The 26,335-nt window shown below is 43.3% G+C and overlaps 3 protein-coding genes across 3 annotated transcripts; 2 read left to right on the forward strand and 1 right to left on the reverse strand.

Moving 5' to 3' along the window:
• The first annotated feature begins 3,543 nt into the window (after positions 1 to 3,543).
• Positions 3,544 to 5,983, forward strand: adob (2-aminoethanethiol (cysteamine) dioxygenase b). The gene has a single exon (XM_083671240.1). It carries the CDS (start codon positions 3,801 to 3,803, stop codon positions 4,563 to 4,565), a length of 765 nt encoding a protein of 254 aa, XP_083527366.1. The 5' UTR covers positions 3,544 to 3,800; the 3' UTR covers positions 4,566 to 5,983.
• Positions 5,984 to 6,842: 859 nt separating this feature from the next.
• egr2a (early growth response 2a) lies at positions 6,843 to 11,495 on the reverse strand (the record flags this gene model as incomplete). The annotated part of the gene is made up of 3 exons (XM_083672371.1): positions 6,843 to 7,974; positions 11,089 to 11,194; positions 11,463 to 11,495. 3 exons carry the CDS (start codon positions 11,493 to 11,495, stop codon positions 6,995 to 6,997), a joined length of 1,119 nt encoding a protein of 372 aa, XP_083528497.1. The 3' UTR covers positions 6,843 to 6,994.
• Positions 11,496 to 13,879: 2,384 nt separating this feature from the next.
• kif11 (kinesin family member 11) lies at positions 13,880 to 23,748 on the forward strand. Its single transcript, XM_083671398.1, has 23 exons — positions 13,880 to 13,995; positions 14,200 to 14,315; positions 14,419 to 14,551; positions 14,659 to 14,756; positions 14,863 to 14,941; positions 15,049 to 15,234; positions 15,650 to 15,774; positions 15,894 to 15,984; positions 16,167 to 16,409; positions 16,614 to 16,709; positions 16,827 to 16,915; positions 17,411 to 17,498; positions 17,716 to 17,904; positions 18,043 to 18,250; positions 18,656 to 18,828; positions 19,187 to 19,300; positions 19,803 to 19,961; positions 20,619 to 20,758; positions 21,159 to 21,426; positions 21,627 to 21,849; positions 22,227 to 22,393; positions 22,772 to 22,882; positions 23,450 to 23,748. The coding sequence occupies exons 2-23, from the start codon at positions 14,233 to 14,235 to the stop codon at positions 23,558 to 23,560; spliced, it is 3,174 nt and encodes a 1,057-aa protein (XP_083527524.1). The 5' UTR covers positions 13,880 to 13,995; positions 14,200 to 14,232; the 3' UTR covers positions 23,561 to 23,748.
• Positions 23,749 to 26,335: the final 2,587 nt, after the last annotated feature.

Below are 26,335 nucleotides of genomic sequence, written 5' to 3' on the forward strand. Positions count from 1 at the left end.
ATAATTTGGGGCAGGTTCATTCTAATTCCACTGATTGGATATCAGGTGCACTACACGTGTAAAACACTGTTCAGATAATGGCCGCAAGCCAGGAGAAGGTTTGCCACTCTGTTCCAAGATAGACAAAAGCCTATTGCAAGATGATTGCATTGTTAGCTGTCGGTAAATAAATGAGGTTGAACTTTATTTGCCGTTTTCTTACTTTATTGTTGATTTCTCAGAATAACCTGAACTGAAACAACAGCTGTCACTGTTGAATGTTAGGTGGAAGAAAAGGGAAAAGTAAGTTTCGGCAGAATGACATCATTTATAATTTATAAGTACTGATTGTAGTCCAAAGGACGGGCAAAGGGCAATTGTATTTTGGCTGTATTCCCATGAAACACTGTCATCTGACTTTGGTAAGAGTGTGAAAAGAGAACTGCCGATGACCAGCACATCATCCCTAGTCATGTGTCAGGGGAGGCTGGTGGAGGTAGAAATCGGAGGACGGGCTCATTTGTAATGCATGGAACGGAATAAGGAATTCCTTATTCCATTCCATGCATTACAACGAGCCCATCCTCCGATTTCTGCCTCCACTGATCCCTAATCATGTGTGTCTCTGATTAGTGACATTCTGCTGATTACTCACCAAACATCAATGTTGTTGATGTCACACTTCCTATTTTTAGACATGAGAGGCGAGAATCCTGTTGTCTTCCCCTATGACAAACACCCAGATGATGTACCAACACACACACTACCCTCGCTAATAATAACCTGCCTTGATGCCAAAATATGTTGATCAACAAAAAACAGGATCTATGTGGGATGAGTGTCTGTGTGACAACACAATGTTGTTTGCATGGTGGTGACAACCATATGTGCTAACTTCAATCAATTCACATAAAGTGACTTCTAATTAAAGTGAAGTGAAATAAAGCGACATTTATTTTCACAAAACAGGCTCCCGCTCTGAGAAAAGCACACATTACCATATGGCAAAGGATGACCCTCACACACGCACGCACATACACAAACACTCATATCGTCTGCTTATCATCTGTTTGAATACTTTCGACATTCTTCAATGGCGACTGCGTCAGGGGAGGCTGGAGGTAGAAATCGGAGGACGGGCGCATTGTAATGCAGGGACCGAAATGAGGAATGGTATCATATGTTTGATACCATTCCTTATTCCGTTCCATACATTACAACAAGTCCTTCCTCCGATTTCTAACTCCACCAGACACCACTGGACTGTGTACATGTCCATTCTCCCCTGGGGTGTGTGTAGACTATTTTGAAGTGATATTCTAAACATACTGTACATCCTCTGTTCGCTGATGTAGCCAACACATCATCATTATGTCTATTGTTATGATTCCCCACAGTCACATGACAGGGTGCCGATGATGCTGCTTGTTTATATTTCATTGAGCATGTCAACATACAGTCACAGTTTGACCTGGTTACGGGTGGCCACAAAACAATGTTGTTTTTGTTGTTGTTGTTCTAATGCCTGTGTTAAAAATGTTTTTTTTTCATAAACACACATGAGTGCTAGGATATGAATTATTATATGTTAACCAGTTTTTATGGATAATATAGACTCCTGTTTTTAGTCACTATTGTAGTATATCTTTGGTTCTGCATTTACCTTTGTATTCATAGGTCACATTTAATACAGTGTTATACATGGAGCTAAATGGTTCAAAACAAATGACCTTTTGAAGCACTTTTCCTGTATAGCAAGCAGCACAACACTAAACAGACAGACACTCCAAGAGCTTTTGAGTGGCACTGGGCCAGAATGTTTTATGAAGCCCCTGCCAGAGATAACAAACCTCTAAAAGGGATATACACACATTAGTAACAAGGCCCAAGTCCTCTTAGTCCTCTGGTCACAAGGCAGGGACTGCGCTCAGGGAAAAGCTGAGAGGATGGGCTGTCAGGCGGTGGGGGCCACAAAGGCCTGCACTTGCAAGCCCATGTCTAAGCTCACTCTCCGCCCCGCCACCCTCTCTGTCCCTCTTTGTCTTTCTCTCTCCCTGCAAGGTCATCTTGGGCCAAAGGCTCCAGCTAGACCCTTTGTTTTCTTTGGAGGCAGTGTAAACACATTCAATGACTTTCTGACTCCAACAGGCTGAGTCATGCCAAGTCTATGATATATTGTCATTCCAATCCTGTTACTGACAAAAACAAAAAATCGTATTTCTTTGTTGACAGACATTGTGTGTGGAATTGTTTTCCCGCCAAACCTTGTAAGAGCAGGCCATCATGAGAGAGTAAACATTTTTTATGTTTTATTTGGTATAGATTCAAAATGCAGTGGCAGAAGCACTACGTCACACCGAGACAACCATGATATTTTTCTATTATATATTAGATATATATTATATATTTTATGTTTTTGAGACTGCACTCGAGGAGTTTGCTGGCGAACCATCGCCATTGATAAACAGCTTCTAGCAGAAAGAAATTGTGTCAAAAATATGATTTGAATATGCTAGAAAATGTGTAGGAACATAAATACCAGCTAACACCTTTTAGGGTGTGAAAACAACTTTTAACATGAGGGTTGTCTTAACATGTACCATGGGAGATATATCTGAATTTAGCCCGGAAGAGGAACATGGAACTGAACGTGGGTGATGCGTGTTTCCTGGGACGTGACTGTGTCCTCTTTTTATAGATACATTGGCTTGTGTGTGTGTGTGTGTGTGTGTGTGTGTGTGTGTGTGTGTGTGTGTGTGTGTGTGTGTGTGTGTGTGTGTGTGTATGTGTGGGTGGGTGTGTTTGTGTGTGTGTGTGTGTGTGTGTGTGTGTGTGTGTGTGTGTGTGTGTGTGTGTGTGTGTGTGTGTGTGTGTGTGTGTGTGTGTGCAAACAGATGATGTTATGAACAGATCAGAAGAATCTTATGAAGACTAATGACTAAATGCTTCACCACCTGTCACGCAAAACAGAGCTTCCAGGCCAAACATGATTCATGGCTGAATTTCCATGAGGCTCAATCAAAAACAAAATGTTCATAATTATCTCTAATATCCTGAAGCATATTGACATCACTTTCTGAATTGCATCCAGACACAAATCTATTTGAAGCAAAGATATTTTCACAGTGTATAGAGGGGCACGCCTTTGAAAACATATAATAAAGTTTCAGCCCAGTGACCGCAGCTGTCAGTTGACCAGCTGGTCAATTTTATATTAGGAATGCCAGATTGATTAGATTGCTGCACTGACGCTACCATTTACGTAGAAATGTCAACAACCTTGCTTTGTTTGAGAGAAGGGGATGGGGTGTTGTGTTTTGGTTATTGTAGTGCATAAGTTAGTAAAATCGTAATCTTTAACCAGGATTTCAAAATTCTGATTAGGGCTTAACTCAATATCAAAACCAATATTATACAAATATCGTATGTATGTCATTATTTGTATCTATAAACATGTATTTTGGAGCTTAAGATAAATACCTATACCCAACAATAAACCACATTTCCCAGAATGCCACGCACACCGTAGTGAAGTGTTTTCTTTGCGGACGTGTGTGACAGGAATCCGTGAATGGGGTGTCGGCGAGTAATTTGTGCCTGTCCCAGCGAACCTTTACTTTAAATTTGAATGGAACTGTCTGCTTTATTTCATTAATTTGTCATCTTCAATTTGAGAGGACCCAAATATTGCAACGAATCATTCTCAGCGAACGAGGGAGAGGAGCAGCTGTGTTGTGCGTGGAGGTGGAGGAGCACCAGCGTGCTAACGCTAGCCACCACGAGACCAGTGGGAGTACAAGACAGCGTTTCACGGGCTAGATATGATGCCCCGGGACAACATGACCTCCCTCGTTCAGAAAATCGCCAGACAGGCGCTTGTAACTTTCAGGAACGCTTCTGCCTTAGGCGAAACCAATAAAGCATTCTTGGACAACCAAAGTAAACTCAAAAGCCTTATGACGGAAATCCGAGCGGCGGATCTGAAAATTGCTCCAAGGAAAGTTGACAGCTCTTCCACACCTCTGCCACACAGCCCTCCGGTCACGTACATGCACATATGCGAGACAGACGCCTTCAGTATGGGGGTGTTTCTGCTGAAGAGTGGCGCTTCCATCCCCCTGCACGACCACCCGGGAATGTACGGCATGATGAAAGTTATGTATGGCAAGGTCAGGATCACCTGTTTCGATAGGTTGGACAAATCCCCTAGTGCGACCGGTGAAACTCAATTCAACCCGCCCTTGCTACCCTACCAGAGACTGGCCGTGAGGCGGTCCATACTCCGCTCGGTTGGGGAGTACACGGAGGAGAGCGGCCCGTGTATTTTGACCCCTGACAGAGACAACCTTCACCAAATCGACGCTGTCGATGGACCGACCGCTTTCCTTGATATCCTTGCGCCCCCGTATGATCCCGACGACGGGAGAGACTGTCATTATTACAAAGTTCTCCAGTCGGTCTCGGACGCCGACGACAAAAAGACGGAGCCGCAGGACCAGAAGGATGTTTGGCTAATGGAAATATCCCAACCATCTGATTTCTGGTGCGGTGGCGAACCCTACCCCGGGCCTGAAGTCTCCATATGAAGATTAGTTCATGTAGGGCCTGATCAGTAGCAAGTGCAACCGAGAGTATGAATCATGTGAATTCTCAGGACAAATGTCATGACATTTGTGTACGTTATCATACCTACAATGATGGGAATGGGATTCGTCACTATGGTGTGTAGGGAGAATGTGTTGTCGACTACATACACTAAATAGACTGGTTTGGGTGGGTGTGGGTGGGTGTGTGTGTGTGTGGACTCTGTCACTATGCATTTTGTCTGTAATGAAAGTACTTGTATTGAAAGTAAATTGTGATCTTTGTGCATATTATTTCTGTAATTTATTTTAAAATACATCAAGCCTCTGAATTACTGAAACCATACATAGGCCTAATGCATTTTTTTGTAGAAAAGAAAAAAAACTGATGTAACACAATGAAATTGGTAATGGCAATGTGCTCAGACATTTTGCTTACCAGTCATGACTTGGAAATGTTGAATGCTTTTGATTGGATTGATTTCAACTCGGGCTCCAGTTTGAATACTCACGCATCCTTTCCAACTTCCTAGAACAAATCACTGATCTGACATGATTTCATTGGTGGAAGCAACTGAGGAAATCATTTTAGATCAGTGATTAATTCAATCAGGAAAGAAAGAAAGGATGCATTATTCAAGCGTTGGAACAGAAGTTGGATTCATTGGTAAGTCCTATTAACGTGGATCAGGGGAGGCAGGTGGAGGTAGAAAACATAGGATGGGCTTATTGTAATGAATGGTATCAAACACCAGTTTGAGATCATTCCTTATCCCATTCCATGCATTACAATGAGCCTGTCCTCTGATTTCTGCCTGTCCTGACGAGCTGAATGGCCATGTTGTAGGAGATCCGCAAAAAGATAGTATGTCTCCTATTCTCTGGTTATGGTCAAGGAACCTCTTGTGGATGAACTGGGTATTACATCAAAATACTAGGACACAATAAACTACACATGAGAAAATGTATACCAGTGTGTATTAACAGTAGGATGAGCGCTTCAAATGAGATGAAAGTAAAATGTTAATCTAATTGAATCCACTGGTTGTTTGAAGAAAAGAGATACAAAAAAAAAATGTTTTCATTCATGTCATTTGGGGTAGGCTGGATTTGGAAAAACATTGAGACAATTATGGACAGTTCATAAGCTTGATTCTGTAAAAGGCATAAGCAAAGCAAGCCAACAGTTAGCACTAACTTTGCCTAACGTGCAATAAACAGTATCTCAACATCTTCCAACCTGCATGGGCTAGACGCATCAATTCAGTCAAAGCTCAGTCGGTAAAATCACATGATAACACTAATTGGGAGTCTGCTCATACTTTAATCAACAAAGAAATTACAATTTGCATTGATTATGTGCCAAGACTCTTCAGTTAAGTGTCATATCCTGTATAAGCTTGTGTGGCGGATCCTTCAAGTTTAAGCACTTTTTAATTCATTATTAAATAATAATTTAAAAAAAAACAGATGAAACTGCCATTGGCCTCTTTATTTTCTTTAGTTAACAATCGTATAGCCGTGGTCCTTGTAAATATACTGTTCGCTGTCATCCACCTAACAAGTCAACAAGGCTGGTGGAGGTAGAAATCGGGAGGATGGGCTCATAGTAATGCATGGAAAGGAATTAGGAATCGTTTAAAACACACATTTGATACCATTCCTCATTCCATTCCAAGGATTATAATAAGCCCATCCTCTGATTTCTGCCTCTACTGCCTCCTCTGTAACAAGTCTAACAGAAGACACAAGAGACCATTAAACACAGACATCCAGTTGTTGCACACATCTGACTGCAGGCTTCAGTCTTGTTGTGGAGAACTTTCCTCTATGTGCTGTCAGTGATCAGACCGTACACCAGGGGAGGCTGGTGGAGGTAGAAATCGTAGAAATCGGCATAGAAAAAAGTGAGAAACGTGTTTGATACCATTCCTCAATCCATTCCATGCATTACAATGAGCCCGTCCTCTGATTTCTACTTCCACCAGCCCCCCCAACTGAGACATCTATAAGTTACAACTGCTTTCCCACCAGCCCTGACTGCCCTCACCTGAAACAATGAGCACATTTTCTATATTCTGAGATCTTCTTTCTAAAACGGGTTAGCCTACTGTAGATGTTATGACTGGCTAACTTCTACAGGTGGTTTTGTGGCAATAGGCCTATTTCATTATAGCCTCAAATAACACAAAGACCACAGTGGTTCATTTGCCATCTGTTTCCAGTGTCTCCTCCTTATCAGTAACTCCCTCTATTTCTCCATTATAAAACATCACAATATGATGCTTTTGATAGGCTAATGCTTCTGATAATGCTTTTTCCAGCTGCTGTCAGCCCAATTCAATGACAATGATTTGACAGGTGTTGGTTTCACTGGAGCGGCAGAGGAACACATCCTGCGGCTAAATGTCAAAACAAATTGTCCAGTGTCATTAGGAAGATTTTTTATCTTTCTGTCTTAAGTGGATCTTCGTGTGCCTCCTTCTTTCATCGCTCCTGGCGAACTTTCTTCCACAGTGGTCGCACGAGAAGGGTTTTTCTCCCGTGTGCGTCCGGATGTGCGTGGTGAGGTGGTCGCTGCGGCTGAAACTGCGCATGCAGATCCGACACTGGAAGGGTTTGTGACCGGTGTGGATGCGGAGATGTCTGCTCAGCTCGTCCGACCGGGAGAACCTCCTATCGCAACTCTCTGCAGGGCAAGGGTATGGTCGCTCATGGACGGGCGTCTTGCTCGGTCGGTTTGGATACTTCCTCGGCCTCAGTATTGGCCTCAGGGATACATTCTGAGTGTTGTAGGCAGCGGCTAGGCAAGGGCCCTCCGGCGCAGGTCCCCCAAGCGTAAAATTCCTTATTGTGTTCAGTGGTGTAAGAGGTGGGGGGACTCTCAGAGAGTCCAGGGAGTAAAGTGATTTCATATCAGGAAAGGTCTGAATGTCCCTTTGACAGTTTGGCTGGTAGAACCCGCCGTAGTCTGGCATAATGGTAATGAGCGCGGTGTCAACCGTCGATTTTGGTGCCGTGTAGGACGGCGGTGGATAAGACATGGGGCAGGTCGACGTTGCCAGGTAGGCTGATTGGTCCTGGTACATTTCCCCGCTGCAAGAGTAGGATGGATGGGGAGCATACATGTGGTTGATATCGGGTTGATTCTGCGCCATGATGCCCAGAGTGCCTGTGTAAATATTCGATGGTGCCAGTGAGGCTGGTGAGATAGACCCCGGGTCTGTGGTTGTTATATCAGCAGTAACCACGTTAATTACACCTTCCGAATTCCAGTTTCCACTTGTACCTCTGGAATCGATTGAGAACTTCCCTGTGTATGCCACAGCCTGAGTGCGTAATGCCGCAGGCTGCGTAAAGTTGTTGTGGAAAGACGACTCGAGGGTGCCCTTTTGCTCACTCAAACAGCCACCTGCGAAACAAAGAAACGGAATACAGTCAGTTAGGCTTTAAACAGTGCCTTATCACTTTTTGTGCAGCTTGCGCGGTTGGGCATGGTCCCATAATTGATCGATATCTGGAAGGATTTATGCGTAAACATGGGTTAAAGTAATATAACGCTTCAAAAAATACATTTCACTCTGAATGTATTCGACAATTATCATAAAAAATCTACCTAGAAATACGATTAAACCTTACCCTCCTCTCCACCACTCAATTGGCCGTGGTATGACCCTAGAGACTCAACCTTAAACCCAATCCCCATTTCAGGCAACGATGTGGACGTATCCTCTTCGACTGTGCAGATCCCCCCAGAAATATGTTGTCTGACACCACCAATAGATAGCGAAACTTTCCCCATAGTTTGAGCTGTCATTTCTAGCCAAAGGCGTAAAGGCTCCCTCAATAATCGTCAAACTATAGGGTATAAAACACATAGGCAAAATCGGTCTTCTCTGCTTTCTAATGTCACATACGCATGGGGACTCTCATCTCGCTATTTCGCCTCTCATCTCTTAATAGACATTATTCATTGTATGAATTTAAAGGGGGTCTCTGACTGTCCAATTGCGTCATTGCCCATAAAAGGACGTGACTTAAAAAGGGCAAAGATGTTCTTCTTCCATTGGACTGCGCTTGATTACGACATTGTACGACATATAACAAGTAGGCCTGTTCTAGCGAAAACGACTAATGTTTCTCTTTGAGTCATTTTCATTCTGAGAACATATAATTTCCTGTGTGGTTGGCTTCATAAAAATAGTCCTACCACCAAAAATCTTTATTGACTTGAATTCCGTTCACCCACTCCTCACCAAAAATGGATATTTTATCCGGTGAAGTAAATGACACCCCTTTCTACTTGTATGGAATGTATCCGCCAAATTGGGTTCCTGAAATACAGTATGGAATCATGCCAAGAAAGCCCACACATTAGGCAGAAACAAGCAATTTATATTCTCTGTGGTTGTTGGATCATTGTGTAGCCTATTGTGTAAATCACCATTATCCCTGTTATTGTTTGGCTCTGGTTTCTACTCAAGTGTGTTGCAATAAACAAACATATTTATCTGTGGCTAGAGATGAACGCAGCCAGCCTACTTTAAAATATATTCACACAAATGATGACATTTGTCATTGTCCATAATGATCTTACAAAGACTTTGAAACACAGCAATCCCCCACTATAGAGACCCCTACACAGATGGCTCCATGTTGTTACGTAGGCCAAAAGGCTACATCATTAACAGAAACATTCATATTCCAGTCAGACAGTGCAAAAAATAAACAAATATGAAGATATATTGTTGTAACTGCTCTCAGAATAGGCTACTCAGTGACACAGTGAATAGTTGTTGCTCTTGCCACATGAACTCACGACCACCACCACAGTCTATTTCTGAAGCTGACGGGATCATTGTGTTGATTGTTTGTCACACCATACATTTCCTCTGTGCATTGCCAATCTGCCCCAGTCAGTGTAGCCTGTGGCTGATGCTCTGATGTCAGTGGGTAGGTGAGTGACAGGGTTGGCCCTGGATGTGTTGATCGAAGGGCTGGGTTAATACTGATAACACAAGGGGAAGCCCTTTAAACACTGTCTGTAGGTCTGCACAGCTACAATGACATAGAGGTAATGAGACTGCTACTCACACAAGTCAAGCTTATTACTAATCTGTCACAAGGGGACACGTCTCCTGATAATGAGTGTGATAGTCTTATGCTAAATGTGTCTAATTACATATTCTTACTGACATCCAGTGAAAATGTTGACACATTTGTTCCTGAATTTAGAGGAGTATTGAAAAGGTGACTCAGAGCACATCATTTGTCAGAACAGATATGGTAGCAATACAAAAATAAACATCAGTATTTTGTTTCACATTCTAACAACTTAAATGCTTTAAACATGATACTTAAATAAGACATCCCTATGACAAGTGAGTTGTTCAGGAACCGTCTTTCTTCACTCCCACCTCTCCGCAGGAGGGAAAAGGAATCCCTCTATAAGTGCCCTTTTTAACGCCCACAGTTACAAAAATGTTTGTGTATTGTGTGAACGCCGCCTCCCTCGGGCAGATGGGGGTTTGTCCAGGTCGAATGTCCGTTGGTTAGGCTGCACAGAGTGCCTCCGTGGGGAATGGTGCCCTCTCTGCACCCCTCGCCCACGCTCAGCCACGCTGGGCGGGATACAGAGGGGGGACGTTTTGTTTTGTGTACGCCTCAGTGTCACCCTGGGGTCTGTAGACCCCTCCATGCCGATTAATCATATGTCATGTGTGTTTTTTGTTAATATGGATCTTTGTCTTTTTTCACACAAGGCTGATCGAGGAAGCTTTGTTGTCGTTTTTGTTCTTCTTTTGAGCCAATAGTGTTGAGTAGTACATGGCACAGATATCAGGTTTGTAAGGTTGTGTACACTGAAATCAGGGAAATATTTATTCAATAAGGTACACGCATGAATGGGATTATATGCATTATGTCATCGTGTATTTAACCCAGAATCGGTCACAGCAATAGAACTCTTTCGCATCACAAACATTCTACGTTTTGAAACAAAATGACCTTACTGTCAATGACTCAATAGTTTGCCCGTCACCAAACTCTATGTAATCAGGAGGTTAATTGTACCTAGAAGGCTCTGATTATCTTTGTAGATTTCTAAGCAGCAATACACTAAGAAGTCTACAATGTTGCCTATGAATAGCATGGAGGACTAGTACTACTTCATGAGAGTTAGTGTGTGTGTGTGTGTGTGTGTGTGTGTGTGCGTGCATACGTCCATGTGTGTGTGTACTTCATCTATAGTGATTTATAGTTGGAGTAAATCCTACTGTCTTCCCCTATTCCCCTCAAAATACTATGAAGATGTGATTATATTCCATCTACCTCAATGCATTGAGAGTTTCCATAGAAGATGAATACATTGCAATAGCTCTGATTTACCACATCAGGAAACTGAGATTTATCGCTTTCATGTTCAAAAGAACAATATTGTTGCAAACATTTCGCCATGTTCAAGAAACAGCAGGAGACCAACGAAATGACACACAAATGCACACAAAACAACCGTACGACGTCTTACCTGTAGTAGTTAGCGAAGATAGACATATGTTTTGGCCTTGGGCCCTCCAAGTTGGTGAGAGAAGGCTTGTCCATGTACAGCAGATAGAAGAGGAGAGGTGCTTCCGCTGTGGCAGTCCTCACACGTCTGGCACAACCAAAGTTATCCGCTAGATTCTATACTCCTCCAGTGGAGTGGGTCATAATACGCCTTATTCTAAGTGGCCGATGGAAAGAGAGAAAACAATAGGATTGTTCCCACTTCACTTTGCTTCCACCCTCGCAGTTAAAATTGTTATGATAATGAAGTGGATTTGTCAGACCCAGCAGATTGGAACAGAAGAGCTGTCTTTGATCGGTGGATCCGGAGGTGTTCGGGTCACTTTAGCCGCATGCCTCGGGCGTGGCCTGGGTGACAACTGCTCTCATGACGATGAAACACCAGGAGAGGCTCGGGGGAGGCTGGTGGAGGTAGAAAACGGAGGACGGGCTCATTGTAATGCATGGGATGGAATGAGGAGATACCGTTCCTCATTCCGTTCAATGCATTACAATGAGCCCGTCCTCTGATTTCTACCTCCGCCAGCCTTCACTGGAGAGGCTTAGCAGAGAGGCTGAAATGACCATCAATGCAGGAACTGTTTTAGATGCCTCCATTTCAGATGAATGCATTCATATTTTCCCTCACTCTGTTCATTTTTCCCATCAGGTACCCTTAGCTTTGCATGGATAAAATACAAGTGGAAGCAAAGTATATCTTATTTGTTGTTCTTTGACCATCCCAACCAACCAAGCTGTCATGTCTGTCTTGTTATTCATGAATTTGTATGTTTGTTACGTTTGTATCCTATCCTTTTCCTTCTATAGGTAAAGCCAATATCTTATATTTCTGTCTGAAAATCAGACAGTGAAGAAATATTTAATCTAATCTAATCGTATTTGATTTGTTTCTTATAATTAGCCGTGGTCAACAACCTGGTGAGGGACACAAAGGACGGCAGTACAGGTACCCTCTCTGGAAAGCGCTCTGCTGCAGCCCAAATATGAAGGGTCAGATTAGTTTACAGAGTACATTTACATGTATATTTGAGACATTTAGCAGACAATCATATATTATCCAGAGTGACTTACAATAAGTGCAGTATGCTCCAAATACTAAATAATCATTGTAGGGTAAGATGATGATGATGATGATGATGATGATGATGATGGTGATTAAGATAGTGTGTGTGTGTGTGTGTGTGTGTGTGTGTGTGTGTGTGTGTGTGTGTGTGTGTGTGTGTATGTAAAGGGGTAGGCTCTAACACAAGGGGCAGACCCACAGGGGAATTGCCCCCCTCCCCACCACACCAGGCTGAGTGGGTGGCTGCCTCCCTGGAGATGGATGACTCTGCTCTGCAGGGTTGATGGGTAGTGGTCATGTCATACATATGACAAGACAAGAGAAAGAAGGGGATCTCAATTGGCAGTTAAGAATTAAAGCAATTCATAATAGAGGTTTTTGGTGGCTCATGAAATTTAAAGTGTGAATCAGGGGAGGCTGGTGGAGGTAAAAATCGGATTGTGGAATGGAATGAGGAATGTTAGCAAACACGGATGTCTTCATTCCATTCTATGCATTAAAATGAGCCCATCCTCTGATTTCTACCTCCACCAGCCTCCCCTGATGTAAATATGTACTGTATATCATGTCCCTGTCGCATTTTCCCTTCGGTTTAAATATGGATATTGCAGACTTTAGACAGTCAAGCTCAGATGAAATTATATTCTGGACCTCACACAGAAAGACAGATTCCTTATTTTTTAGGAAAGACATCTCTCTGAATGTGTTTTTCTTGTGCCTTTTTCAAACCAGGGTTCATGTACTTCGCTTTGCCAATACAGGCAAATCTCAAAGCTACAAGCTGCACACTTCAAGTGGCAGTTTGATGCATTAAATCCAAATAGGTCACAATAGGTTATCATCATATTCTCCAGTGGACTTGGCTAATATTTCCACCTAAACAGCATCACACATAAATCTGTCTCTATTAGCATTAGATTTATGACAAATAAGTTGTCCATCAAGGACATGTAATGTTTTGATAGCGAATGGGAATTATGTTCAGTTGTAGCTGAATGAGCTAGGTATCAAAGTAACATGTAGGGTGATTCCTGGCACCATAATTGACATGTCAATCACACAGAGCGATAACAGAAATGGACACTGCAGCGGTTTGTTCAGTTTCAAGTCTGCAGGCCGACATCAGTGAACTGATGAAAGATACTGTAAAACAACACCATAGTTTACTCTAGATAATTGGCTGTCTTAAAAGAGGCAAGTTTATCTTTATCAGGTTTCATAATGAAATGACTCGGTCACTCCATCTTATGCAATACATCTTGCACGGAGATGCTTTGCAATGCAATTTTCCCACAGGATTTCATAATGAATTGCCATCGTGCAATGTTTCGTTCATTGTGCTCTCCATGCAGCGTTTGACAAACTGGATCACCAAAGACCAAAGATCAGTCTCTTTGATGTAGTGGACCCAAAGAAAGTAAATTGGTTTCATCCTCTTTGGTGGACCAGACATCCTGGAATTGAACACCAAAAAGTGGGCATCATCGCCATCAAGTGGTTGGATTGATGCACTTGATTAATTTCTGTCCCATTTAAATATGTGCTCCCGTGATGCATCAGCTTGCATGTGACCACTGCTGCCAATGAGATCGTTGTTGGTAAATCTCTCTTGGTCATTGGCGGTACTTCTTGGACGAGCGATATTTAAAGTTTGAAACGTTTATCCGCGATAAGTGAAACAGCGCCAGCAGTAATAGTTGACCATCAAAGTCAAAAACTTTTCAACAATATAGCTTGATCGCTGAAGTCAACCACAGGATAATTATCGAAGACTGCGAGGAGGAAAAAAAAAGATTTCATCATCTGGTATTGGAGCATTTTTTTTTTTTTTTAGCTATGTTTAGCTAGCTAGCATACTAATGTAGCTAATGAGCTAGTTAAGTTAGCTAGCTGGCCCCGCCACATCTTTGAAGCTAGTCGCTCAGATAGCTAGCAGTTTTCTTAGCGATTGGCCAGCCAATTGACTCTAACTTAAGGTAAATTAATCTAAAGTGTGTTTTTGTTCTACAGCGGGCGTTTGCAGGATTTCGGTGTTCTGCAAACATGTCTTCGCATAACTCGTTCAGTAGTATGAGCAAAAAGGATGAGAAGCAGGGGAGAAACATTCAAGTCGTTGTGAGATGCAGGTAATTCAACCTTTACGACCAGCTAAGTCGATCATAAATGATTTGCATGAGTGATGTTTAAGTATGGCTAATTTTGGTGTCTGTCTATCCTTGCCTCTTTTAGACCTTTCAACAACAGTGAACGCAAGTCTGCTTGCCATGGAGTCGTTGATTGTGATGAAAAAAGAAAAGAGGTGATAGTGCGAACAGGAGGTGCGAACGACAAGGCAGCCCGAAAGACATACACTTTTGACATGGTAAGTGATCTATTGCTGATGGATTAACCACCAATATATTTAGGGAAGTCAGCTATTGCTCCACATTGCTCCACTTGGTGAAACTTGTATGTTTTTAAAACCTCCAGGTGTTCGGTCAAGGGGCCAAGCAAATTGACGTGTATCGAAGTGTTGTCTACCCTATTTTGGATGAAGTAATCATGGGATACAACTGCACGGTTTTTGCGTAAGTTGTGACAAAGTGGCCCTAACAGAGGCCGACGTCTGTCATGTCTTGTCGTTCTTCCTCTTTCTGATTCACCTTAATGTGTTTTTTTTTCTCCTTTGTGCAGATATGGCCAAACTGGAACAGGAAAGACCTTCACAATGGAAGGAGAGAGATCTCCAAATGAGGAGTTTACGTGGGAAGATGTATGCTCTAACTCATGAAATATCTCGAAAAATGTTGTTTCGGTCTTTGTTCTGTTCATATTGCCCTCAGTAGCTCTAACCTGTGACATAAACATGTCCTCTCTCAGGATCCTCTGGCTGGTGTCATCCCCCGAACACTTCATCAGATATTTGAGAAGCTGACTGCCAACGGGACAGAGTTTTCTGTCAAGGTTTCCCTGCTGGAGATCTACAACGAAGAGCTGTTTGACCTGCTGAGTCCCAGTACCGATGTCACTGAACGTCTTCAGCTGTTTGATGACCCACGCAATAAGGTACCATCCAGACTCTCCAGGAAAAGATGTGCTTAACCCTCAAAGTTGAGTTTCTATTAAAGTGTCTTTGGGTGCTGTATAGCCCAGGGTTTATCCAATAAGTACATTCTGTAAATGTAGACTCCGCAATATGACCTGACCACAAAATCAATCTTTCAGTGATAACTGTGTATCGCTGAGTCTACCTTGAATTGTTGAATGGTATATGTTCAATCGGCTTACTTTGAAATTACCTGTATCAGAGGATGGACTTACAAATCTGGTCGGGGGGGGGGGGGGTGTATGAGTTAAATTCAGTATGACACTCCCCCTGCCCATATAAAAAGTAAATACTACAGTAATGTAATATGAGTTAATTTGTACATTCTCCAATGAAAATGAATGCTGGACTGAGTGTTATTTGTTTGTCCATCAGCGTGGGGTCATCATCAAGGGCCTAGGGGAAATCATCGTTCACAACAAAAATGAAGTGTACCAGATTCTGGAGCGTGGTGCTGCCAAGCGAAAGACTGCCGCAACTTTGATGAATGCCTATTCCAGGTAAACCAGAGCCTATTATTACAAGCTATCCTGCACTCATTCCAATGCCTAGGAGGACCTAATGCCATTTTCCATTTCTGTATGAATTAATATTAGTTTTTCCCTTTTTTGTTTTTCAGTCGCTCTCACTCAGTCTTCTCTGTCACGATTCACATGAAGGAAATCACCATCGAAGGAGAGGAACTTGTCAAAATCGGGAAACTGAATTTGGTATGGCGACATGTCTTGATGACTTGGCACACAGTCCTTAGTTATGAGAGTGAGAACGTTGCTCTTTAAACTCTTGTGACCTATAACACTTTTATTTACTGTATGCACAGCATCACTTTGGCCGTTTTCTTCCTTTTAATGCCGATTTAAACACTAGCCAACCTAACGTCATCCTCTCCCAGGTGGACCTGGCTGGCAGTGAGAACATTGGCCGCTCAGGGGCTGTGGACAAGCGTGCTCGTGAGGCAGGCAACATTAACCAGTCCCTGCTGACGCTGGGCAGGGTCATCACTGCTCTGGTGGAGAAGAGGCCCCACGTGCCCTACAGGGAGTCCAAACTCACCCGCATCCTCCAGGACTCTCTGGGAGGCCACACTAAAACCTCCATCATTGCCACCGTGTCCCCAGCCTCCTCGAACCTTGAGGTGTGTGTGTGTCAGGCTGTATCTGTGTAAATACATTAGAGGTTGTCTACTAATCGGTAATTGCTGGTGTGTTTTGGAACTTGGAGGGCGAAGTCACTTGTAATTACATTTTCCTCACGTCATTAGAAAAGGTTTAGTGTCCTGTGATACCCACATCTTTAAAACTTGAGTTGTATTTCTTCTTTCTGTTCATGATGACTTCAGGAAACTTTGAGCACACTGGACTATGCCAACAGGGCCAAGAACATCATGAACAAGCCAGAGGTTAACCAGAAGTTGACCAAGAGAACTCTGATCAAGGTAACAGAAACTGAATGTAATTTCTGTCTGAAAGAAGCTCCGTGTATACACTGCTACTGTAAGAAGGTATATTTTGATATGCAAGAAGTCTAATGAAAGCTTGCATTTTGTGTTCAGGAATACACAGAGGAAATTGAGCGTCTGAAGCGGGATTTGACTGCCACTCGTGACAAGAATGGAGTATATGTATCATCTGAGAATTATGAGTATGTGACTACAGTACATTCATACCCTCTGAGAGCAAAGTGTTTTTTTTGTTTTCTTTTACAATTAACATTTGTTTTCCTTTGGAAAGGTTCATATGTTATATTATTTGTAATGAAACACAGAAATAGGAGAGGGTATAGGGCAGCAGTTCCCAATTGATTTCCTCAGGGGACCATGTGTGGTCCCCTGAGGAAATCAACCTAACTTCTATGATTTTATAAATAAGACAATGGTTTTCTTCATACTGAATAGAAATGTTTGTCTGTGTATTGCACCTGTAGCCTATATTGCAGTGTTTTGGGTTTCTTGTCCAACCAATTAGAGCATCTTTTAGCTGATTAGAATACACTTGGATGTCATTTATGTATTGGTATATTCCACAATCATGTTGTTGGTGGGGGTCGCGGGAAATGATTGATGTCAATTCCAGGTCACAAGACAACAGTTTGGTAAGAGCCGATGAGATGATTGATTATGTCTCTCTCTGACCTCAGGAGCATGAACAGCATGATCACCTCCCAGGAGGAACAGATCACTGAATATACTGAAAGAATATCAGCTGTGGAAGAGGAACTGAAGAGGGTAGGCATCTCATGTATTGTGTGTCTCATATTATACTTCAGGGGAGGCTTGTGGGGGTAGGAATCGGAGGACGGGCTCATTGATGGCATTCCGAATGCATTCGGAATGCAGCCCAGATATGGCACAACAGCTAAGAACTGTCCTCCTCAGTCAGACCGGGAATTGACTTGAGCCGTTCACTAGAAGGTGACTGGTTTGTTTGTTCCACTCTCCCCAGGCCTTGGAGCTCTTTGAGGACAGCAAGTCTAAGCTGGACCAGTGCGCAACGGACCTGGAGGAGAGGAACCAAGAGCTGCAGGAGACCCACAACGACCTGCAGAACACCAAACAGAAGCTCACCGAGGAGGAGCTCGTGGTCTCTGAACTGGCCACTACCGTGCAGAAACTCTACACCACCGCAGATACGGTCAGAGGACTAGGGATTGGGAATCGCTGCATTTCTGACTAATATCGTTTTTTTGCCAGATTTGTTATTTTTATCTTCATCACATCCCTCTAAGTAATCGTGTTTTTTTGTACCTCTATCCTGTGATTGTGTTTGCAGTTGCTGACTACTGTCGATGCCAGCACAAAGGATGTGTCGGGCCTGCACGCCAAGCTGGAGCGGAAGAGGAAAGTGGAGGAGCAGAATTCTGACCTCCAGCACCGTTTCGCTGACCACATGGAAGCCATGTTCAGCCAGATGCAGAGCTCTGTGGGGGAGCAGCGCACCAAGCACCAGGTCATGTTGGACTCCTGCAGAACCTCTGTTGGTGAGTGGCTTGATGCCGTTGAAGAATCAGGCCCAGTATTTCCAAACTTTTTTTTTGTAGTATAGCGGAAATCAGACAGCTCAATCTGATCCTGGATAGCAAAAAATAATCTGGGACAGTCTGATCTAAATTAAATGTTTTGAAAGACTGGGCCCAGGAGAATATGTTCTGAGGTGAGGGGTTAGGTGAAGGGAAAGAGTGACACCTATTGGCCAAAAGATATATTATGTGGGATATTCTGGTGAACATGCCTGCCTCTGGCAACAGGATTGTTGGGGAGGCAGTTTGGATTGTTTGGGGAGGCCATGGAGAGGACTGTTTGTGTAAGGTATTAGAGGTCTATTGTTCTGGCCTTGAAACGTATGCAGGATATTGTATATATTGTCTTCTGTCCTTCCCTTTCAGAGGGTCTTCTGACTGTCAATGACAAGGCGTTCAAAGGGGCTATGGTTACCGTCGCCACCTCCTTCAGTGGCATCAGAGACGTGGTCGCTGAGGGCTTGACCAAGTGCCAGGCGAAGATGATGGAGCAGGAGACGCTGTGTCTGGAGTCCAAAAACAGTCTGCAGCACGTTTTCGTAAGTGGCTAAGAACATATACTTCTCCACAGCAGGGGAGGCTGGTGAATGTAGAAATCAGAGAATGGGCTCATGTAATATGAGGAATGGTTTGATACCATCCATTACAATGAGCCCATCCTCTGATTTCTACCTCCACCAGCCTCCCCTGTTCTCCACAGCCATGCATGTCCATGGTCCCCATGTTCTGTCAACCCATCTCAGCTTCTGGTACTGTTATGTATGGATAAAACGATGCAACGTTTGGTCGTTATATGATTTTGGCATAGAATCAACTAGCTCAGTCTACACATGCCCTGACAACAAGTCAAATGAGTTGTCTGAAGGAACCAATCTGTAATGTAATGATGATTTCTAGGAGGAGCTGGAGGACGTCCTGCTGGCCCGGGTGTTGCCTGGTGTCTGTGCCGTCACGGCGATGAACGAAAGCATGAAGAAGACACTGGCAAGCCACCGTGATCTGGCAACAAAGGTAAGGGGATGAGGGGGGAAACTTGAACAACTGCAGGCTTCTTTGCAGAATTTTTTAACAAGGTGGCACTGGATTGCATTATAAAAAACGACTTATTTATTTAAGTCAAAATGTGCAAAACATACAGCTAAAATACTGAATTAACTGAGGAACATAAAACTTAAGCTTTTAACAACAATGTCATTGGCAATTGTAAAGTCACTCTACCATTACTAATATCTGTTTAATTTGTGCTTTATTTTTATTTTTTATTTTTTTATTACCTCAGTGTATAACCTTTTACGTTCTTTGGGGGAGAACCCTGAATTTGGGGCATACAATCTGTATAATTTGTGTACTTTTCTGCACTGATCCTAGTAACTAATGATGGTGACTAGTAGTGACAAGTGAATAATGATTAGAATGTATACAGTGCTCTCCTCAAATGCATGCATTACATTTGATAGGTTTCAGTGTATTCCTTCCAGTATGTTAGCTTCATTAGATCTGGATCTTTCCCCAGATCGAGGCCATGAAGCAGGAGATGAACTCATTCTTCACCAGCCACGTCCAGGAGCTGGCTGCCCTGAGGGAGACCGCGACTGAGGGCTTTACCTCCCTGAAGACTGAACACCTGAACTTCAAGAAGCAGATCAGCAGAGCAGACCAAAAGCATGAGACGGTACAGCCTGTGTTCCAACCCTCTAAGACAGGGGTGCCCAATACGTCGATTACGGTCGACCGGTCGATCGTGAGAGTAGTGCCGGTCGATCGCGTGACGCGTATTACGACGTGATCTTCTTTTCTTTCTTTTCTTTTTTCTTTTCTTTTTTTTATAAATATTTTTTACGACGGACATTTGTGCTTCAGCACGGTACGAGGCAATTCAGCCAGTGTGGGTGCGCCACTTGATTGACGTACAATGCGGCCAGTCTGAGATCTCTTCTACGGGTCACGTGTCACCATGCATTCGCATGTATATATTTCGCAATATATATTTAGCATTTTTTAATGTAGGTAGATCATTTTGACCTGGTCATTTTGAAAGTAGCTTGCAAGCCGAAAAAGTGTGGGCACCCCTGCTCTAGGACAATGTTGGGTCCCAAGCCCCTAGTCTGTTAGAAACTCTGTTCCTCATGTCCTTTACTCCACTCACTTCCTTCTCAAAACTCATTGGAGGTGAAGAACTAGGTTTCTCCCCATAGACATTTCTCCTCCAATGCTTTTTAAGAAGAAAGGGAGTGGAGGACGCAAGGTAAGAGTTTTCTAACAATTGGGTTTGTCGCCACAAAGTTTGGTTTAAGCATGCTGTTCTCTGACCTTGTGTCCTCTCCCACAGGGCATGTCCCAGGTGATCCAGTGTTTGCAGAACCAGCTCAACCTCCTGGCCATGGAGACCCGGGGTGACTATGCTGGGCTAATGGGTGCCCATGACGCCCTGCAGGCCCCTGTCGACTCCCTGCAGCAGTCCCTGCAAACGTTAGTGCAACAACGTTTTCTAATGGCTTTCACCAATTATTTTTTTTACAGATAAATAAGGCACACTCTGGGATAATTGTCTTATTTCATTTTTTGGTTTTGCGGGTAGGAACTTTTTTTTTGGTACCAGGAAAAGTGATATTACAGATTGCACCTTTAACTCATTTAGTGCCGAGGGTGAATAAAGTTATCTGAATTGTCAACTAGAGTGTTTTTCTAACTTTTGGGTATTCACCAAAAATGCGTAAATTCTGATGCTTAATTTTGTATCCAAGCAAAATGTTGTTGCTGGGTAAATACCACAAAACACTTGTCACTCTCGGTGGTTCCAGAGTTTTTTAGCATTTAGTGAATTAACACGTAACACCCCCCTCCCCCTTCCCTTCCCTCCCCTCCCCAGGAGATGCAGTGCAGCTGAGGGCCATACCACCACCCAGCAGGAGCTCATGGACTCCACCTCCAGTTCCCTGGTGACCGAGGTCCGGCAGACGGCGGAGGAGGCAGAGTGCACGGTCGAGGAGTGCGCTGGGGCCTGCGGCCACCTGCAGACGTCCCTGACCCAGCTGGCTGAGTGGTGCTCCACCACGAAGGACAGCACCGAGACCCAGGCCCAGGCTCAGCTCAGCCTGATCACAGACATCACTACATCCACGCAAACCCTGCAACAGGTAGACTAATACATTGAAGCAAGTGATGCCTAGTAGCCCTTTACTAGCTCTGTCATTAAATTGGTCATCTCTTATTATTCCAACACATTTGCTAGGTTTTTGCAGATCATTTCAGTTAATATTACAACTCCTGAGCACATTTTGTTCAAAATAAGCATTGGTAAGTGTCTAATCTGTGTTTCTCTCGTGTGTGCCTCCAGGGTCTGGAGCAGAGCTGTGAGGAGAAGGTCCAGGAGATTAAGGGGAACCTGGAGCAGCAGCGGAGGGAGGTTGAGGCTGGTCTGGGGGCCATGCGGGAGCAGACGGCCCTGGACCAAACCGCCCTGGAGAACCACCAGACTCAATTAGTGGCCCACATAGAGCACAGCCTGTCCAGGGTCAGCTGCTTCCTCACGGAGGAGCTCAGTCAGGACGTCCCAACTGGTAAGCCTGCGGCCACAACGGTACACTACAGAAGGTTCAGATCAGAAAAGTGAGAGGAGTCGTCTTCACGTAACATTTCCACCAGCTGTGTTCTACCCGTGCGTTTCACCCCACTGAATACTTCCTTGATGTGTTGTAGACTATCTTCTATGGCCATCTTTATTTTATTGAAATGGTGCCCTTTCTGCAATCCATGAGACTGTGAATGTGTAATGACCATTTGGACGTGCTAATATGCAGGAGTGAATGTAACCAATCAGATAATCATCCTGTGTCTGTATTTACTCCTCCTTTCTCCCTATTTGCTCATTCTGTGTCCACTTAGAGAGGTTTCCAATCACTGACCTTGTTCGACTTGACTCTCTCTTCCACCCCAGGCACGACTCCTCAGAGGAGACAGTACGTCTACCCTGGGGTCCTGCCCAAGTCCAAGAGCAGGGTGGAGCTGCTGGAGAGTCTCCGTCACCAGCAGGAGCAGCTGCAGGCAGACATGTCCCAGTGTGACACTGTGGAGGAGGAGGAGGACAAGCAGCCACTGGATCAGGTAGGCTACACACCAGGGGAGGCTGGTGGAGGTAGAAATCGTCGGACGGGCTAATTGTAATGAATGGTATCACGTGTTTGATACCATTCCTCATTCCGTTCCATGCATTACAATGAGCCCGTCTTCTGATTTCTGCCTCCTAATGCTGCACATGGCATGGGGAACCATTAGAGAGGTCTGTACTGTGGGTCTGGGGCTTATCTGTGGCAGTTGGGCGGGGGTACATTAGTACGAATACATTACTCAATGTTACTTGAAGTTTGCTTAGATTGATGCTATTGACAGGAATATAACAGGACAGAATGTTTTCGACTGTTTCTCTATACTTGACTAGAGTAAGTTCTCGCTTGCATTTTGACAACTGTCCTGTTGCCTTAGGACTCTCTGGAGGATGAAGTGAGTGGCTACAATGACAGCAATGTCACGGAGCCGTCTTACATCGACGAGAACCTCATGTGCTACGAGATTGGAAGAGTGCCTTTCTTTAAGGTGAGACTACACTTGTGATTCTGGCTGTTTGATTAAGAAGAGCGGGCGGCTGGTGGAGTTGGAAATCGGGCTCTATTGTAAACGCGTGGAATGGTATCAAACACCTTGTTACAGGCCATGATCAGTCCGTACACCAGGGGAGGCTGATGGAGGTAGAAATCGGAGGAGCCCTCATTGTAATGCATGGAATGGAATGAGGGACGGCATCAAATACACATTCCTCATTTCATTCCATGCATTACAATGAGCGTGTCCTCTGATTTCTGCCTCCCCTGGTGTACGGTTTGATCACTGACAGCACATATAGGAAAGTTCTCCACAACAAGACTGAAGCCTGCAGTCAGATGTGTGCAACAACTGGATGTCTGTGTTTAATGGTCTTCTGTTAGACTTGTTACTGAGGAGGCGGTAGAGGCAGAAATCAAAGGATGGGCACATTGTAATGCTTGGAATGGTATCAAATGTGTGTTTTAAACGATTCCTAATTCCACCCATGCATAACAATGGTTCATCTCTTGGTAAACATAGATATGGCTTTGTTTGTAATGGTGTCACCTTTCCTTTCAGCAAAAGAAGGCCAGCAAGAAGGAAAGCAAGAGCATAAACCGATCCAAAATGGCAGAAAATGAAACTCAGGCAACACCGAGGTCCAAATTGCCTCTCAGGTGTCAGAATTAATACAGCTTGAGTGTTCTTCACTTTTTTAACTCTTGGTGTGTCCTTTTACTATACTTGTTCTTACTTATATATGTAATAATCTGTTCTGTTTGTGATTCTTTGAATTATTATGCTGTCATTGATTGTCTAAATGAGCTAGAAAACATGTTTTATTGTAACTGTCTTTGGTTAAGTGTAAAAATATTAAAGAGATGTTTTTAATAAGATTGCCTCCTTGAATTGTTTTACTCTTTCTGTGATTATCTTTTCAAGGCAACAATGGAACATTGTTAAATGTAGAACCATATCTGGCAGAGCTGTGTGAGGTAGTCAGGCCATGATTCAAGTGATGGATTAAAAATAATGCCAGCAGGTGAGCTGATTGGGCATCAAGCCTTTCCTCCTGAGCCCAGTATTTCAGATCTGATCCTGATAGAACTTTTTATTTGGCATATTGAGTTGTATAGGTGAAATCAGCCATCTTAATCTAATCCTGGATGGCAAAATACTTTTTCAATTTATTTTTTATTTTTTTTGCTATCCAAATGGATAAACAATAACTTTTTAAAGCTAAATGAGGACAACTGAAATCCTCTTACTTGGCCCCAAAGACAAACGGGCTATGCTTTTAAACAGCCTTCGGAATCTAACTCCCTTGATTAAGTCAAAGGTTACAAGTCTTAGTGTTATCTAATTCCCACATTAGCAAGGTGACCAAGACAGCCTTTTTTCATCTGAGAAACATTGCCAAGCTTAGGGTTAGGCTGTTTTTAACTCAGCGGGATGCTGAAAAACTGATTCATGCTTTTATTTCAAGTAGACTTGACTACTGTAATGCACTTTTTTACTGGCCTCCCCAAGAAGTCTATAGATAGGCTCCAACTAATTCAAAACTCTGCTGCTAGGCTACTGACACAAACTAGGAGAGAGCATATCACTCCAGTCTTAACTGCTCTGCACTGGCTCCCTGTATTGTTTAGAATTGACATCGGAGTTCTTCTACTCGTATTTAAAGCACTAAATGGGTTGGGACCATCCATCCTACCTTACTGATTCGCTGACAATCTATACGCCCCCGAGAGCACTCAGGTCCTCTCCTACTGGCTTATTGAAGGTTACTATCAAAACCCAAAAGAAGGTTGGTGATGCGGCATTTATTAACTATGCCCTTAAACTGTTGAATACGGTACCTCAAGAAATCAGGGAAGCAAGCTCACTAAACATCTTTAAGCGACAGTTAAAAACTAAATCTCTTCAATTTAGCTTTCAATTAGCATTTTATCTATGCTGCTATCTCTGTTGATTTTATTGTATTGATCAAATATGTTATAGTTGTTTTTGTTTTTAATCTGCTCTTGCACTGTACAGCACTTTGCTGATGTTTTGGTTGTTTTCTCGTTTTTTAATCTGTTCCTTTTTCTTTCTTTTGCGCAGTATTGTACAGCACTTTGAGCTTCATTCTTATGTATGAAAGGTGCTATATAAATAATAATTTTAAAAAATTATTAAAAAAATGTTTGTTTTTTTCCTTCCAAAACATGAAATACATTAATTCCTCACCCCCCATTTAAGAGTGTTTGTTGCCTCCTACAGTGGAAGGTCTGTGTTGCTGCGTAGTTCAAAGTCATAGTCAAAGTGGCTTTATTGTCAATTCTTCACATGTCAAGACATACAAAGGAATCGAGAGGACGTTTCTCACTCTCCCACGGTGAGACAGATAAAGTGCACAGGCACAACAGATAAGACAAGACATACTAAAAGTGAAACATTCAATGACAGACAATAAAATAATTTAAACAGTGCAAAAAGAACAGTCAGTAAAGACAGTTAATACAGTAAATAGCAAATGCTGGTAATACTAATAGTGCAATAGATCGGTAGATTGTCCAGAGTAGTGTTTTTAGGGGGGGGGGGGGGGGGGTTTCAGCTTCCTGGCAGCCTGGAGGATGTGGCTGGGGGGGGTGAGGGGAGAGAATTTAGCTTCCTAACAGCTTGGGGTATGAAGCTTGTCATGAGTCTGGTGGTGTGGGCACGGAGGCTCCTATACCTTCTTCCAGAAGGAAGGAGGCTGAACAGTCTGTGTGCGGGGTGGCTTGCGTCGCTCACAATCGAGGTAGCTTTTCGGGTGAGGCGGGTGGAGTAGGTGTCTTGCAGGGAAGGGAGTGGAGCACCAATGATCTTACCAGCTGTGTTCACTATGCGTTGCAGTGCTTTCCTGCTGTGTTCGGTGCAGCTACCACCCCACACAGTGATGCAGCTGAACAGGATGCTTTCAATGGTGCCCCGGTAGAATGTTGAACAAGAAGAGCTGGAAGAGCTAGAACTGTCATGATAGAATAATTGACATCAGAGCAGGAGGAGGAGGATGGCAAAGAGGGGGAGGGAGAGAAATATGTTTCATATGTTTCATTTCGAGATGAAGATCTATTGTGTGAATAGAATCCATGTATGTTGAGTCTTCATCTTAATACTAAATTAGACAGTGACATCAAATCTAATCATGTTAGCCACAATGACTGAGACATACGTATGACTGCTGTCAACACTTTACTGTTGTGCCACAATGTGCATCTGTTCCGTTGGTACCCACAATACAACACATACAACCATGACATCACACATGTCAGTCCAATACATGACAACCAATGTACATATGTTTATTTTTATTTTTCCAAAACATGAAAGATACAATTGACACCAGTGAATAACCCTCACCCCCAAGAGTGTGTTTTGCCTCCTACAGTGGAAGGTCTGGATTGCTGCATAGTTCAGCTCCCACAACCAGACCTAGCACCA

This window comes from Argentina silus, assembly GCF_951799395.1.
Source record: "Argentina silus genome assembly, chromosome: 6".
NCBI classification, from domain to species: Eukaryota; Metazoa; Chordata; class Actinopteri; order Argentiniformes; family Argentinidae; genus Argentina; species Argentina silus.